The 17,975-nt window shown below is 41.2% G+C and overlaps 1 protein-coding gene across 2 annotated transcripts in view; it reads left to right on the forward strand.

Moving 5' to 3' along the window:
- gmeb2 (glucocorticoid modulatory element binding protein 2) overlaps window positions 1-15,183 on the forward strand; it is a 29,158-nt gene extending 13,975 nt beyond the window's left edge. For both annotated transcript variants that reach the window (XM_050064656.1, XM_050064655.1), the window contains exons 6-10: window positions 5,095-5,252; window positions 7,394-7,462; window positions 7,575-7,712; window positions 10,828-10,950; window positions 14,169-15,183. In XM_050064656.1, the coding sequence (XP_049920613.1) occupies window positions 5,095-5,252; window positions 7,394-7,462; window positions 7,575-7,712; window positions 10,828-10,950; window positions 14,169-14,794 (1,114 nt within the window). In that variant the 3' untranslated portion in view covers window positions 14,795-15,183. The remainder of the gene's footprint in view (window positions 1-5,094; window positions 5,253-7,393; window positions 7,463-7,574; window positions 7,713-10,827; window positions 10,951-14,168) is intronic.
- The last annotated feature ends 2,792 nt before the right edge of the window (window positions 15,184-17,975 follow it).

A 17,975-nucleotide genomic window follows, 5' to 3' on the forward strand; every position in this document is an offset into this window, starting at 1 on the left:
TTTGACTAATGTTTAAATTTGTTTGATGATCTGAAACATTTAAGTGCGGAAAACATGCAAAAAAGTAAGAAATCAGGAAGGGGGCAAACACTTTTTCACATCACTGTATATCTGAAGTTCTTTAAGAAAAAAAGGGGGAAAAAAGTGACACGATGCATAAAGCAAGCTCTGAGGTTACTGTAATTGCATTGCAAGGCTTTGTTCGGTTGCATTTATGTAAAGTTACAGCTCATCAAGTTGGATAAAGTGCATTTTTAACGGATTCCCATGGTCGACAATCTGTACTGCTCATATATTCTCATTTATTATAGCGTGAGGAACTGTGAAGGGAGCTTTTTAGCAGATTTTAAGCCAAAACTCTGAACATAAACTGGTCCCGACCAGGTTAGGTCTGCTGCATAAGTCACATGCCGAGCAAGCCACGTTAAAAGAGAGCCACATTAGTAGGACAGAAAACTCTGACTGACTTTTGGACCATTTAACTATTTTGGTGATTAATAACATTTAAACACGTTCTCCAGACTAGATAATGTTGCAGTAATATTGTTGGAATTTGACAAAATTTGAGCTGTCATAAATAATGCAGAGATGGATTGAATTTGTGTCAATTGTTGTGATTTTAAAGATTAAGGTAACACATTGATAATTTCATTCTTTGAAAGGGACCATTCAGAATGAGTCCATTTACTTTTTAAACTAAACATTTTAAAGCTGATACATCCATACTTTTATTTCAGCACAATGTTCAATTTAGGTCTTTTAATGGAAAGGTCTTGCATTGTAGTGTTGCTAATTTTACTTTAATAAAGAATTTCAATATATTTTTCACCACTGGTTGCATCAAAGAACTCCAGGCATGCTGAGAATAGTCTACTTGCTTTAGCCAAACTGAATTACTGTAGGGAAACCAGGCTGAGCCACTGCAGCCATTTGAATATATTTTATTAGTACCAAGACTAAACATCCATAGTCCCATTTGTGCCTCTTTGCTGTAATCTAAACAGAATCATCGTTCAGACATGTTCAGTGTTCAGCCAACTTTGCTATTTACATTTCTGATTGATCCTCACCACTAGGAAAACATTAAATGTAAAGTTAAATCAGCATTAACTTGCCTACAGTCAACATGCTAACGTTTCATTAGCATGTAACCTGCTTCCAGTTAGCATGTTGACATGGTGATAAAGACAATATGAAAATATGTCAGCATTAGACCAAGATAGACAGAGTTGAAGGAGGATTTCAGAGGAGAGACAAACAGATGTTGTGCGAGGTTGTATATCACCCATTCTTGAGAATTGGGACAAATCATCTTACCAAAAATACCCTCAAAATTATAACTTACCATTAACACACTGATTCCATTTCTGGGGTGAAACCTTATTTTCAAAGGCTTTCAATGCATGAAATAAATATGATTTTTAAACTATTTAATCTGCTTTCATTTCTTTTAATTTCTAAACTTGCCATGGGCCAGAAAACAGCCTTGTCCCAGACAAGAATCCACAACTTCAATTAAAAAATGTGTTAAAAGCCTTCAAAATCAAACACTAATAGTACTGACAATGTCTGTGTAAAAATGTACTTTGCTATAATCATCTTTGTTCTAAAATATATTTTTTATGAACATGTTGGCCCTTAAAGATGCGTTGCTGATTGTTGTCAGTGCCATCAGTTTTCTTTCTTTTTTTTCTTTTTAACAATCTGTTTATTGATTATTTCACATAAAAATACAGTGGTTCACAGATTCTGTGTTACAGTTGTCAGTTTAACAGAGCCATACAACAAGACTCAACATCCCTCTCCCCCCACTTACCACCCCTGGCACCTACCCCATTCAAGCACAAGAAAAACAGCAGCTGGAAAGTTACATAGCAAGAAGAAAATAAAATAAAATAAAAAAATAAACATCTCATGCAAGATACATTGTTGTAATTCCCATTTCGGTCCAAAGAGATCTGACATTCTGTGCTGTTCACATAAGACAAAAAAGAGTTCCAAGTCCCATCAAATGAATCAGTTCTACCAGACAGGGTCAGTCTGATTTTCTCCAGCTTGAGAAAATAAAGCACCTCTTTGATCCATATCGTATAGGTGGATGGGACTGTGGATTTCCATTTCAACAGAATTAACCTCCTGGCCAGCAGGGTTTTAAATGCAATTAAATCTTTTTTAGCAGGAGAAAGAACAGATTGTGAAGGCCACACACCAAACAGAGCAGTCAGAGCATTAGGGGCGATATCTTTATCAGTTTTCTATCAAAACAATTTTATAAGGCAGAAAAGGGGCTAGCTATATCTTAATGACTCCAATCTCACTTGCTGGTTTTCATAAAGGCGGGAATACTGCCCAAGTACATTGTAAATCCCAATTCTCTCACTCTTAAATTTTTTTTAGAAACAGCTTGCACTCAGAACTTTTAGTTTGGTACAATACAGTAACATAAATGTTTTGAGTACACCAGAAATGAAATAAATGTATCTCATCACTCTTGTTTGACAGGAATTTTATGCCAGTTTAATGTAAGTTTATTGTTGTTTAAGCATTTAATTCTATGTCATAGGAACATAGAAACATTCAGTATGCATTTTACAATATTTTTAATTTTAATTTTATTGAACTATAAGTTGAGCTAATAGGACTTGCTGTTAGAATTCCTAAGAGTAATCAGCTCTTACCTGGTGTCTTGAGTGGGAGAGGGGTAATCACTTCACTGGGGTCATCAGGTGGGCACCCTCCTTCCCTGGTGTTGCATTGATAGGCCTGCAACACCTCCAGAGGGCTCAGGGGCCACCTGGCATCTCAGATGCACCCCCTCTGCCTTTACCCCTCATGTTGGACCAGTTTGGGTCCTTCCTCTTCATCCAAAGCCAATTGCTGCTTCGCTCAGCAGGCTCTGATCGTGACTTGATGACTTGTCAGAAGGCCTGTCCTCAAACCCCCATACTCTTCAGAAGCCTGGTTGATGATGTGGCTACAAATCCTCTACAAAGCAATGCAAAAACATGCACATCCACAAACAAAAACGTGCAGGTGCTGAGCCAAAAATGTCTGAAACTGAAAAAATGAAATGTCTGAAACTGAAAAAATGAAATGTCTGAAACTGAAAAAATGGAAAAAAGCCCGCACACTGCAGGGCTCCTATTTAGTGAGATTTATTTCACCTAGTAGTGACAAGTCATGTCGTCTGACGAGTCACGTCGTCACTACTAGGTGAAATAAATCTCACTAAATAGGAGCCCTGCAGTGTGCGGGCTTTTTTCATTTTTACAAATCCTCTACACCCGTGCGGGCTTTTTTCATTTTTACAAATCCTCTACACCCAACAACTTACAGGGAGCACCTGGGTACGCCAGCCACGTTGTTCTGCCTCAGCTGCTGGGTCTGTGTACTTCAGGCTTTTGCGTTCATAAGCTGCCCCAACTGCAGCTTCCCATGGTACTGTTAGTTCCACAATGTACAAGGACTTATTTGAGGTTGACCACAAGATCAGGTCCAGCCTGAGATTAGTTGTAGCAAACTCTGGTGGGAAGCTGCATTTTTCAGTCCCGGGTAGTATCCAGGAGGGATGTTTACACTCTTGCAGATGGTTTTACACGGGGGGCTATCCTGCTCTTATGAAGGGAGTGGTGTTTCATAGTCCAGGCATAGGAGGAGGGACAGGGGTGGGAATCTCCAGGCACCTCACAATTCGATTCGATTACGAGTCAGAGGGTAATGATTTGATAATAAAACTATTATTGATGCATCACAATGCATCAAAAAGTTTAATTTCAGCACACAATTTATTTTTCTCTTTCTTTTAAAATATAGCATACTGTACTTTTGGTGATCCATAATTAAATAAACAGATTATTTTACTTGCATACAGTGTGGCTCTTGTCCAGGTCCCTTTCCCCTTCAACCTACCTCCATACCCTCACTTTTGAACCAGGGGGTGCCAGTTAGATTGTATCCATCTGCTGATGCTCATGTTTGTCCATTGTGGGATATACATATATATGGAATATACACATGCCTGCGTAGGGCCCAGTGTTTGCATAGCCTACTGTAATATGTCCCCTGAAACAGTATGCAATCCATGTTCTATTCAATAATAAATGGTCCACATCCTTTTTATTTTAAAAAGTTAACTGCATTGATGAATTCATGAATTGATTTCAAAACACCTTACAGTCTCCTGTGTGTGTATGAGAATAACATGAGGGGGAGGTGGAGTGCTCCGCCACTGCTGCTGTGTTATTATTTACGTTATGCCAGTAGAGGAGCTGCGAGCAGCCTCTCTCTCCGTTAGCGCCGGTGAAAGACAAGAAACTGGGCAGGCCAGGAACAGGGTTTTTAATGTAAAACAGACTGAGCAGAGAGTTAATTTCTTCCCCACAGAGGTGTGATAATTTGGTTAATGCAGTATGTGTTGGTCAGCGGGGGTACATGCTGATCACTGCTCCTCTCCTTAATGTCAATCTCTGGTTGATGGTGTATGTAAGTATTCACAATATGCTTTGTGTTTGCCTCTCAAATGTAATTATTTAGACATTAAATTAAAACAAGCTTGCAACCGCTGTCTTTTGTGAAGATGAATTAGTGAATGAATTGAATTAGTACAAGTTAACTTGAGCTCATCCGCGCTGTAGACTGTCCGGGTCTTAGTCTTTGAGGTGCGCGTTGTACGACTGCCCTAAGCTCTTGACTGGCTGCTCTGACACCATCGGAATGATTGTGTCATTGATGTGAAATCTCTGGTTTACGAATTCTCCTCGATGGATATGCTCCTGGATTTGCTTGGTTTCAATTTCAATAATAATAAAATAAGAAAAATATATTGTGTATATTGTATTGTTTTTAGAATATATTTCCCAGCATAACTGAAGAGTAAAAATCAGAAACCCACCAAAATAAAGTTTTGACCCAAATCTCAAGAATGAGTGGTAGATGACTTATTTTATAATTTCACAAACATATTTGTTTCCATCTCTTCCTTCCTCTCAGTGGTTGGTGTGCCTCAGGATGGCACTGTTCTGTCAGACATGGCGGTCAGTAAACATAAAGTAGTGTATTCTGATGTTGTGCCTTTTATCATATTTCATTTCACAGGAAGATCATGGACTCAGGTGAACTGGACTTCTACCAGCATACAAAAGTCTGCTCCAACACATGCCGCAGCACTAAGATAGACCTTGTGGGAACCAAAGTGTCCATCAGCAGTGATCAGTCCACTGAACTGGTTCCTGCGACGCCCTCATCAGCTGATTGTAAGTTCCGCAGCCTCAGCCACCGTACTAGTTCAGGCCTCATTTTGATCACAGTGCTGGATCTGTTACGGGATGCTTCACTGACATGTTGCCTGAATAATGGTTACACTGGTATACCTGCTGATACATGGGGCCACCTGGTATTAATACTGAGAGGGTATATAGTAGGGATTTGCAATATATTGAATATGCGCAATGTATCATGGCTTGTTCCACAAGCGATGTATAAAATGATCATATCACGAACATTGAGTATAAATGGTAACAGGTTGTTGTTTTTTTTAAGCCACTAAAATGAGACTCGCTTTGGAGTTTAGGTTCTCTCACTCTCTCCTGTGGCTCTCCCCCTCTCACAGACACATACAAACAAAAAGAAAGACTCACAAACATGATGCATCACACACACTCCTCCGCCCATCCAGATCACTTTCTCCAACGCGATAGCAGGCGAGGTGTGTATTTCATCTGCAGGGCTCCACAATGCTACAATTTAGTCACATTTTATGACCAAGGAGCACCAGTGCAACCTGCAAATATTGTTAATATATGAGCTGGAGAGCTGTTAGTTTGTTTCCAGCTCACAGTGAATGAAACCACACGTTTAAAGTTGCAGCAGCAACAGTTTAACTTTGTGTTAACTGCTAACAGCAACTGTTGACTGGAAGCTTCAAGTTCACAGCAAAAACATCAACACTTCTGGTCTGATATGAGCCGGGTGCTCCAAAATAAAAGCACCAGTAGTTTCACTTTTCTTTATTTAATTATTATAACAATATTGTATTCAACTTTATTATAACAGTATTTTTTCTAAATCAGTTTTATCAGTATTTTATTTAACTTTGTTTCGGTGGTATTGTATTTAACTTTCTTAGGACAGTAGCTACTTTATTTAACTTAATTGTAAATTAATTAATAGTGTTTTAGTAGTCTACAGTACTTTGGAGTGGATTTCAAAGTATCGCAATATCTATAATTGTGTATTGTGATATAGTCTCAAAATATTGCAGTGTTATTTTATGCCATAAAACTTCTGAACCATATTCAAAATCTGCATTGTAAACCAGAATGAATACAGCAACAGATCAAGACAAACTGTCAGAGTTTAAAGCCCTGTTTCCATCAAAAACTTTTGGTGTAGTACCATTAGAACCAAAAGTAACCTCTATGGACATTTACATAGACCCTGGATCAGTTCAGCGCAATGGTTCCCAACTGGTGGGTCACAGGTCTATTCTCAGTGGGCCACAAGTGACTCGCAAATGTGTCAAGTTTGTAAAAAAAAAACCCCACACACTTTATTTTGAAGTGCTGTTTCCTGCTGTAGTGTGAGTGAATAACAGATAGCTACTTAACAGCGACAGCAAACTAGCTTGATGACATGGCCAAACGCAAGTATGACACTAAATGTATTAAACTGTGTGGACCTTGAACTAATGACTGAGGACAAATCTGGACCCGTGGCTGGACCAGTTGGTAACAGCTGGTTTAGCGTTTCCACCACAAACAGTACTCTTAAATGTGGGTGGGGTTGTTGTCACTCACTGCTCCGTCCAGCACTCACTGTATTTCCTCATCACCGGTGACACAGAGGGAAGTCTGCACCTCGTTTATCGTCCACAGAACGGGGTTGCATGCCAACATTTTCAGAACAAAATAGAACAGGCTGCAGTGAGAGTCTCTCTCTCCATGGGATGTTTAAAAATAGTGGGTTTGTGGGCATTTAGTCCTTCTCAGGCAAGCTCAGAGGTTTAGCATTGCTGTATAGTAGTGTAGTGCATGAACGACACTCCATGATGCTTTTTTTTTTTCTCTCTAAAAATAAAATATAAGAAAACATCTTTTTCATTTTATAATGAAACCAGCCACAACTCAGTCCTGAGTAAAAGTGACTGTTCTTTATTGACCAATCAACAGACTGCAGTGTTCACAGCTCCACCTTTTAGTACCACATCTGTGTGCTAGGTACCCCAACAGAGGGGTGACCAAAAATGGGGCCATTTTGAACGGTTCCATTAGTACCATCCACAACTTTTCACAGTGGAAACGGAAAAAAATCGAACTGAACTGAATCGGGCTACTTGGTAGAAACAGGGCTTCAATCTAGTGATGTGGTTTAGTGATGTTTACTGTTTGTCTTGTAGTGAATGGAGCAGCAGCCTCGTTTCCAGAGGTGACAGAAGAAACTTCAGAGTGGGTCACAGCCATCGGAGGTGATCAAAGACTTGCTTATACATTCACCATCGTGTTGAGTGAAATGGTTTAGGGACTGTATTATTCTTTATGATATATAGTGTGTGTGTGTGTGTCTGTGTCTGTGTCCAGAGGACTCTGTGGCATTCTGGCGAGCGGTGAAGGAGGCTGGACTGCTGGAGGAGGTGATGGAGGACTTCCAGAAGGAGCTGCAGGAGGTGCTGAAGGGTTTGCAGGAGAGAGTGTGTGACCCTCCACTTCAAGTCAAAGGTTAGTAGGCACACACACACACACACACACACACACACACAAGCAGGAGTTGGCCATGTATCTACAACAACAAACTGGAGAACTGCAGCTGAAATTAACATCAAGGAATGGGAGCAGGAACGCAAGGAGAACATACAAACTCCATCCAACCAATACTAAACAAGCAACTCATCTCACCGTTACAGCTTGAACACTTCCCTCGTGCAGAGAGCTGTACTGTGAACGGCAGCGAGCAGTCACACAGTGTCACAGTGGGTTTTTCCACTGCACTAAGTAGTTTACCTTGATGACTTGTTGGAGGTGTGCTGGTCACAGACGACAGTACTGGGCCTTTTCCACTGTCACTCTTGGCCACGCCGAGTCAAGCCATGCCACGCTGATTTTCATTTCCATTATCAGTTAAGACGCGCCATGCCACGCCGAGCTGTGTCAGAGATTGACCTTCTCCAGAGTAGGTCCAAAAGCAGGGCTGCCCACCCTCAAGTGGGTAGCGATGACCTCTCGTTGACCACAGCCAACCCCTGGATGACCCTGCTTCTCCCCCTTAAACAAGCTGGGTGTGTTGCAACTCTGAACTTGTCTCTGTCTGCAGGAGACCAGAGAGAAAGGTGTTTTTTAAAAGTTTCTGTGTGCTCAGCTCTTAGTACTCTTGTAGCGTCTAACTGAATCCTTGTGGTTTGGAGTTTAGTTTCTCTCCTGCGTCCTGTTTTTACTTTAGATATCTGCTTTATTTTACTGTTTCATGTTCACTGTCAGCTGTATTAGAAGTTGTGTGAAGTTGCTGCTCGAAAACTCAGCATTTCCTTTTTTGCTGCTTCACAATAAAAGTTTTTACATAACTAAATAATGGGGGACTTTTACTGTGAAGAATCTACAGGAAATGAAATGTGTTTATCACTGAATTAGCGGAACTTTGTTTGCAGCTTCTCCTCAACAAAGGCAAGTCTACTTAGGCTGCAGGGAGAAAAAGTAAAAGCAGCAACAGCCACAGTGAGATGTTAGATGCAGAGCTGCAGACAACAGGCTCTTACTGCACCTCTGCAAACAGCTCACCTCCAACAGCTAAACTTCTAACAGGGGACTTCAGCCTTGAATCAGCCTGCTGCTTTTAAACATCATCACTCAAGACAAGCCGTCATCAGTTTTAGAAACACCTTCCTGTTGTAGCCCTGTTGGAATGAAAATGCAGATCCCTGTTGTGCTGGGCTGATGGGCTGAACCAAACCAAACCAGCCCATGACTGTCAAAAAGGGGTAATTGTTGTCTCTAATTAGGGGTTCAAGCCTGAGGGGCTGAAACCCTGTCATTTTTGTGCTGATTAATTATTTTTCTCCAGAAATGTTCTCACAAATTCCTGTGAGATGGTACATTGTAGACACATTGAATCTTCACCAATGATTGGAAGTTGTGTGCCAGTGCTGACTGGGGTCAGCCTGATGAGGGCTCTATAATTAAAGGTCAACTTCGAACAGTCATAACTTCTACGCCGAAAGTAAGTTGGATTGACTTGAAATGTGACACACTTGTCAGACTCAATGTGCTCAACAGAAAAGCCTCAACAACCATTAGGGGCTGACTGACTGGATTTTTTAACATTTTGAATTAAAAAAAAACAACAACAGCACGTTTTTGACATACCCTCTTAAACTGTCAAAAAACAAGTTTTCTGGAGATCATCACCGAACAAAGCTTTATAAAAGTTACCAAACACTTGTTAATATCTCATTGCGTTTTGAAGATATTGTCGAATGAACTTTAAAAGGGGAATTGCTCAACTCCACAACCACTGGTCTAATCATCACAAAACTTGCAAGAAATGTCCACATAAGTACTCGGAACATACCCTGAAAGGTTCATTTAAATCCACCATTAAGGGGCACTACAAATACAAAAAATGTTTGTGGCATAACACAAATCAAACTATAAATCAGACACTGTTTGTCCAATCTTTACAAAGTGCCCAGGATATGTTAAATAGCACAGCTAATAGCAAATTGTTAAAAACAAGCTAAAACAAAAGCTGTCTTTTGGTACTGTTTAGCTTAGTTTACCACGCATCTTAAAATTGATCAGAGGTAGCCATACCTGCAGACGGTGAGTCACCTCAGCAGAGGGAGGAGCACAGAGGAGATCCTAGTAAAGAGAGATAGAGTGTGTTATTGGTTACTGTATATAACCACTATGGTGGCTTAGCAAAAATCTGTCAAACTTGTAACAATCCAAAAAAAAGTTAATACAGTGCTCAGAAGGTAAAAATTTAACTGTAAATAAGGTTTATAAAGATAAACTAAGGATTCTATTAAAAAAGAAAAAGCAGGGACAGTCTCTGCAGATGGCCTTGAGGATGTGAGGTCAAGGACAGCATCCTCCAGGCAGCCTCCTTTGGCCTTTATCCCCATCCATCACTGCCACTAGATGGGGAAACTTGAACAACAGAAAGGGGTTAGAGCAGTCATGTCTAAAATGTGGTCTGGGGTCCAACTGGTGCCCTCAGACAGATTATAAATGGCCCGCTGCTTGTCTTTCAAAAGATACTTCATGTTTAACACAATATTGGTTAATCAAGTGAGATCACTTTGCATTTTTTTTCATTCACCTTATGATGGCAGGACAATCGTACATTTTGCAGACATACATCAAGTAGGATCCACACAGGCAAATCTAGTGTGTTTTCATAGACAGATTTAAAGTTACCAAACACGAGATTTCCTGCTAGTTAGCAAACCTGACCACAGCAAAGAAGCATTAAGCCAAGACCAAGGGCTGTCGCTTTCAAGAGCGGTGGATAGTTGAATACTTTTTACACTTAAAGATGAAACAGTTGGCATTTGTGTGTCTTTTTTAATTGTTTTAATGACCCATATAATGCGAGAAGCAGCTGGCCCCCAGGCCCCTGTTTCTGGCCCCCATTTTAAAAAACTTTGGACACTCGTGGGTTAGAGTTTGCAAACAATTATTTTGGCTCCTACAACTGCTTTCTCACATATGTGGTAGTTCTCCACAACAGTTGGAAACAGCTGATGTGTAAAATCTGTTGAATTCCCATTTTATGTTTAACATGTTTGTGTCCCACTGAACATTGAATTGAACATTAACTGTTTGTTGTTTTTTCCAGATGCTGTTTTGCTCAACAATATAGTACAGAACTTTGGGATGCTGGACCTAGTGAAGAAGGTCCTGGCCAGTCATAAGAGCCAGATGGACCGTTACAGAGAGCAGTACACTCGCAGCCTCGCTGGTCAGTACAAGAATTCTCAACAGAGATATTACACTCAGGATGGAATCATGTGTCTTTGAGTCTTAAATCATCTCTGAAGCTCTGAGAATGCAATCGACTGTTCCCAGGTCTGTTTAAGGCACCAATCAGAGAGCTTCAGCTGATTCAGAATGCTGCTACCAGGGTTGTAATATGAAAGTCTCAGCATATACTCCAGTTCTTGGATCACTGCATTGGCTACCAGTTTCAGAGTCAGTTTCAGAGTCAACTTCAAAACCAAAAATCACTGATTGATATAGATCTAAGATAATTTGTCACATCTCCTGACCCAGTATGAACCTCACAGACCTTTTAGCCCTGTTTCCACCGAGCACTTTAGGTATGTTAACTTTGGAACCAAAGTAACCCCTCAGACATGATACCTAGACCCTAGATCCATTTAGCGTTTCCACCACAAACCGTACTCTTAAATGTGGGCGGGGTTATTATCATTTGCTGCTCCGTCCAGCACTCGCTGTATTTCCTAAACACTGGTGACACAGAGGGAAGTCCGCACATTTTTTGTCCACAGAACAGGGTTGCATGCCAACATTTTCAAAACAAAACAGAACAGGTTGCAGTGAGAGTCTCTCTCTCCATGGGATGTGTAAAAAACGCGGGTTTGTGCATTTAGTCCTTCTCAGGCAAGTGCAGGGGTTAGTGTTTAGTGTCACAGGAAATGCTTGAAGATCCATTCATTACTAAAAGTGTATGTCATCCAAGAGAGACAATAAAAACTAACGAAATAATCAAAGTTGTCATATTGAAATTTAAGGTGTGCTGATGGATTCATGTCTTCAGCTCATGCATTGAGTAACATTACAAGTAAACCTTCCACCTTAAAAGTTGCCGGAGTTGGCCCAGTTTTTTCTCAGTCTACAGCTGCTGTGAGAGGCAGCAAAACATCCTTTCATTTTATAGTTATACTTTACCAATATATGTAAGACTTGCCATGGTATGAACCGATTAACGGACTGAAGTGTTCACAGCTCCACCTTTATTACCATATCTGTGTGCCAGGTACCCCAACAGAGGGGTGACCAAAAATGGGGACGGTAAGGAACAGCTCCATTCCACCATTTATTTTTAAATATCTCATGGAGAGAGACTCTCACTTGTTTGTTCTATTTTGTTCTGAAAATGTTGGTGTGCAACCCTGTTCTGTGGACGATACAAGAGGTGCAGACTTCCCTCTGTGTCACCAGTGATGAGGAAATACAGCGAGTGCTGGATGGAGCAGCGAATGACAACAACCCCGCCCACATTTAAGAGTACTGTTTGTGGTGGAAACGCTAAACAGACCAAGGGCCTAGATGCCATGTCTGAAGGGTTACTTTGATTCCAAAGGTACTATACTGCAAGTGTTTGGTGGAAACGTGGCTAAAACTAAACATGGTGAAGCTGCTTTTGGCCTCTGTAAATGTGGAACAAATTTCCAGGAGAACTTGAGACAATGCTGACCACTTTAAAACCCCAGCTTAAAGACTTACCTGTTTACTGTTGCTATTAACTCATTTTCTTTGAAATCAGATTTGTTGTTTTTACACTGTGAATTGTTTTTACTGTTTTACTCTGTGTGTTTACCTGTTTGCTTTTATTGTTTTCATCATATGTTTCTTGTGCTTTTACCTGTGTAATCTTTAAAGCACTTTGGAGTATTAAATGTGCTACATATATCAATAGGCCATGGCGAGAGAAATGACCCTGCATTCTGTATTAAAGGGATAGTTCAGTTTTTTTGAAGTGGGTTTGTATGGAGTAATTATCCATAAACAGTATATTACCTACACTAGATGTCAGTCAGCACGCTTCCAGTTTGGAGAAGCAGGCTGGAGTCTGATATGGAAGCTGATCAATGTACTGCTGAGGAGGGGTCAGCAACAAAATGGATTTTAGCCACCTAAAAAAATCAATATCAGGGCGTCCGTGGCCCCATGTACAAGGCTGTTGCCGCAGCGGCCCGGGTTTGATTCCAGCTCGTGGCCCTTTGCTGCATGTCACTCCCCCGCTCTCTCTCCCCCTTTCACACTCCCCTGTCCTGTCAATTATAGGCTAAAATGCCCAGAGAAATATCCCCAATCAATATCAGTTGAGATGTATGCTAGAGATGCACAATAATATTGGCACGTTATCGGTATTAGCCAATATCGGCTTTATAATGAACTATCAGAATCAGCCAACATGCTTTTTCTTATTTTGCACAATGAGTGAATATTGCATACATTGAATTTCACTACAGAATTAATTAATTCCACTACCGAAGAGACTACATGATAACTAAAATTGAGTGTGGAAAAAAATGGATATAGTTGATACCAGTGTCGATTATAGACCAAATGAGTTGTTATATATCGGTATATAGGGTATTGGCAAAAAATCCAATGTCATGCATTCGTAGTGTGCACTATATTGAAAGTATTTTCACTGTTTTACTTTTCCGTCAGACAGCCTGCTCTGGTGGGAAGCTGCTAACAGCTTCAGTTCCCGTCTATTTTTTCATCAAAGCCAGACTCCTTTGAGAACAACTGTAATTTTAGCTCTCTGAACACAGGAGCTGCTGGTCGAGTGCTGCTTCTATCAGTTAGTCAGTTCATGTCATTGTGTGACTTTGGTGAATCCGAACTCAGCCTTTTAAACGCCAAAGTCATGCAATAACACAAAGAAAATAACTGTTTGAGGCAGCAATAGACCAGCGGCTCCTGTGCTCAGCAAACTACAATTAGTTCTTCTCAGAGGAGTCTGGCTTTGAAGAGAATGATATAATGGCTTCATTTTTCCATTAAAAACCACTATCTGACGGTGAGATGAAGTAGTGAAAATACTCTCAGTATAACATACACTTTGACTCATATTGATTTCTTTGGTGGCTAAAATTCATTTTGTCGCTGACCCCTCCACAACAGCACATTGCTTAGCTTTTATGTCAGACTCAAGCCTGCTTCTCCAAACTGGAGGTGTGCTGACTGACATCTAGTGTATGTAATAAACTGTCTATAGATAAGTACCCAATACAGCCCCACTTCAAAAAAACTAAACTGTCCCTTTAAAGGGTTAATAGTAATATTATAATAATAATATTAATAATAATAACTTAAACAGGCCAATAAGCCAATTCAATATAAAAGGACATTTAAAAAACATACAAATACAAATGTCGTGTGTGTTCATACATATTGATGATGTGTCACCTCCTCCTGCAGCTCTGGAGCAGCAGTGTGACGAACACAGGAAGCGAGCCAAGGAGCTGAAGAGCAAATCCCAGCACCTCAACAACGTCCTAATGACCCTCACCCCAGTCCCTGCACCCCCCGCGCTCAAGCGTCCCCGGCTGACCCGCGCTGTTTCTGGCCCGGCCTCGGTAAATACAGCCCCTGCCCAGATCACTTTGCCTCTCAACCAGCTGACCGGCCTGCCGCTGGGTAAGGTGCTGACCGTGGCTGGAGCCCCTTCTGGCACAAACCTGGGTGGGTACACCCTCCTGACCTCCTCTCTCTCTGGGTCAGAGCTGGCAGCCGATGCCTCTAACCTGACTGTGCTGTCCACGGCGGCAGGTCAGGAGGGCGCGGCTAGTGGCTCGGCAGCCTCCACCGCCTTTGTTAAGGTGGTAGGCCCTCAGTTCCAGCTAGTGACACTGCCGACCACGCTGCAGAGCTTGGCCACCGCACAAAGTGCCGTCCAACAACAGATTGGCAGCATCAGTGTTGTGGATGCCACGGCAACTGCCACAGATGATTCACAGGAGGAAGGCCAGGCTGATGGTGATGATGAAAGTCAGCCAAAGCAGGTTAGAGAGGAAGACGGGGAGCAGCTGGCTAAGCAGCAGTAAGACACAGGACAGCTGTTCTCTCCCCTGTCTCCCTGCTAGTAATTGCCTTCATTGTGGACCCTGGATTGAGTGTGCACTCCCTGTGGCGGCTGAGGGCTGGTCCACATTTTGACCTGTACAGATAATTCGATGCAGTGTTTTTCATTTGTCATTTAAGAAGACACACCAGCCTTCTGTGTAGATGTCCTTCAACTTTCAAGATAGCTAAATTTATATTAGAGTGGCATCTGGTGTGAGGAGTGTGTATGTCAGTAGTGATTTTACTGTAAATATGTATTTGTAACAAATATATTTGATACAGCAGTGTCTGTAGGGATTCACACCATATAGGCTGGAAAAAAAATCAGTATTGTTCAGTTTGGTAATAAATGCTCAGTTTTAAGAACAAACTGTGTATGTTTACATATTTTCAACACTGACACGTCAGTGAGGAACTGACGTGGATACACATTCTAAAGCCCAGATCACACAGAAAGTGTTTTGCAGGTGGCAAAATGCCGTATTCACAAAGCCTCCTAGTGCTAAGAGTTGATCCTAGTGACAGAATTCTAAGAAAATCCTTAGCATTGTGACGTCTTCTTAGAATTTCCCCTTAAAGTTAAGACTAGGTCCTTGTAAAGATAAAAGTTATTCACAGAGCATCTTAGACCTTAAGAGAGCTCCTAAGGGGAAAAACTGTTAGGAGCAGGAAGGAGGACTTTTAAGAGGCTTAAGAGTTTCCTAAGCAGAGGAGAAAATGGTGGAAACACAAAGAAGTCCCAGAAACGGTCTTTAAATACAAAATGACAGTGAGTAAATGAAATGCTACAGGTGAGATTGTGCAGGGATAATATGTGTGGTTGAGTACAGTTAAGAATGTCTTGGCTAAGAAGGGTCGCTAAGATACGAGTGTTTCCCAGATGAGTTTTTAATGCCCTTCTTAGGACTGCTCTTAAGATAGCTCTTTAAGAAGCTCTTAACAGGAGCCACTCACTACCACGGTGCTGAAACTAAATCAACTGATGTCAGGCAAATCAATCACCCACCACTTAATCAGCGCATAAGTCACACAGCGCTGCTACCTAATGCAGTATTTCCCTGCTGCTCGTGTGTATGTGTGTTCTAATAATTGTAATGAAAAACTAAGACGATAAATATTTGTTAATGACCTATTTTCATGACGAAAACAAGACTACAACTAAATAAGACGTAGTCTTGGTAAGAGAATCATGAGGAAGTGTATTATATTTAAACAAAAATATGAAAGATGGACGAAAGGACAAATGAACTTAAGGACCTGCATTGTATCCTGACCACATTGTATCCTACTTGCATTCATCAGCGTTGTGTCTCTGCTAATGATCATCTTAACGTGATCAGTTCATGGAAGGACAAAATTGACAGATTTTGACATCATAGCATGATGCGGGGTGAGTCCCAACTGTCTTAATGACTATTCCACTGGCTATAGATCTCCCATACCCACGGCTTGGATTTCCCCAGCTCCAGTTCATGACTGTAGCCCCTCAACTGTAGCCCCCTCCTACCCGATTCTCCTCCTGTTTATTCAATCTGTGTTATATGTAACAATAGATTATGCCACCCTACCTCTCATCCTCACCTGCTGTCTCCCAGAACACATGGTAATTTAATTGAAATAAAAACTATCCCCATTGCTGATCATCCCACTGCCAACACTAGTCAGAACTATCTACAACTCGGTTTCATCAACATCAGGTCACTCTCAAAAAAGGCTCTGCTTGTCAGTGACCTAAATTTAGAACATAAACTTGACATCATGGGACTATGTGAAACATGGCTGAAACATTATGATGAATTCCCTTTAGTTGAAGCTTCCCCTGCCAACTACACCAATTCACATGTCGCTAGGACAAAGGCGGGGGCATCGGGCTGATCTTCAACTCATCTCTGAATTTATCACCTGATCTTAAAACCAAACTCTCATTTTGTGAGTTAATCGCCCCTTACACTCTAGTTCAGATCACTCTGCTATCTTCCCTTTTTACTTTATCTTAATCTATCGCCCACCTGGTCCCTACTCTTCTTTTCTCGAAGAATTCTCCAATTTTCTTTACGACCTTGCAACCCGGACTTATAACATAGGTGATTTCAACATTCACGTAAACTCCAAATCTGACCTATTTGCCAAAGCTTTCATATCCCTAATTGACACTCTTGGATTTGTTCAGTTAATCCATGAACAGGCACACTCTAGTGGCAATATGCTTGATCTAGTTCTCACTCGCGGTGTCAACGTTTCTAACATTTCTGTCCTCCCTTATCCACCAGCACTTTCTGATCACTATCTTATTAAATTTCAAATTTCCCTGCCCCCAGTAGATTTATCAGCAAAGGACACTTATACCATTGACACTTCCACAACTGATAAATTTGCCGATCTCCTGCCTAGGGCACTCGACTCTCTCCCAGATCAAATCAACTCCCTTGATGAATTCACAGACAACTTCAATTCTTTATTACTTGATTCCCTCGATTCCACTGCTCCCCTTCGCCCTGGTTCACCACCGAAACCCGTTCACAAAAACTGGTGTGTAGGATGCTGGAATGGAAGTGGCGCACTTCCAAACTAGAAGCCGCCTGCATAGACTGGAGCAACAGTTCAGCTCTTTACAGGCAGATGCTCTCAAATGCTAGGGCCTCTTATTTTTCAGTTCTCATCAGTACTAATAAAGGCAATCCTAGGTTCCACTTTGATACAGTAACCAAACTTACCCATAAACCTTCCCCTATAGCAAGCTCTCCCTTTACTGCCTCTCAGTTTGTTCATTTCTTTAACAACAAAATCAACAATATCAGAAATCAGATTACTAGTTCTTTACTCACAATGGCTGCTGAACCCTTCACTAGACACCAACTCAATACGATAGAGACCACCGCTACCTTCTCTCATTTTGACATGGTATCCCTGGACACCCTCTCTAGTCTGGTGCTATCTGCTAAGTCTACAACCTGCCTATCTGACCCTTTTCCGGCTAAACTTGTAAAAGAACTTTTGCCTATACTTGACCCCCATCTTCTCAACATTATTAACATCTCTCTCTCTTCCGGGGTTGTGCCCTCCTCTTTCAAATCTGCTGTTATTAAACCTCTGCTCAAGAAACCTAATCTCGATCCCGATGTTCTTGACAATTTTAGACCCATCTCCAACCTTCCATTCTTC

This window comes from Epinephelus moara, chromosome 16 (genome assembly GCF_006386435.1).
Source record: "Epinephelus moara isolate mb chromosome 16, YSFRI_EMoa_1.0, whole genome shotgun sequence".
In the NCBI taxonomy this organism is placed as follows: domain Eukaryota; kingdom Metazoa; phylum Chordata; class Actinopteri; order Perciformes; family Serranidae; genus Epinephelus; species Epinephelus moara.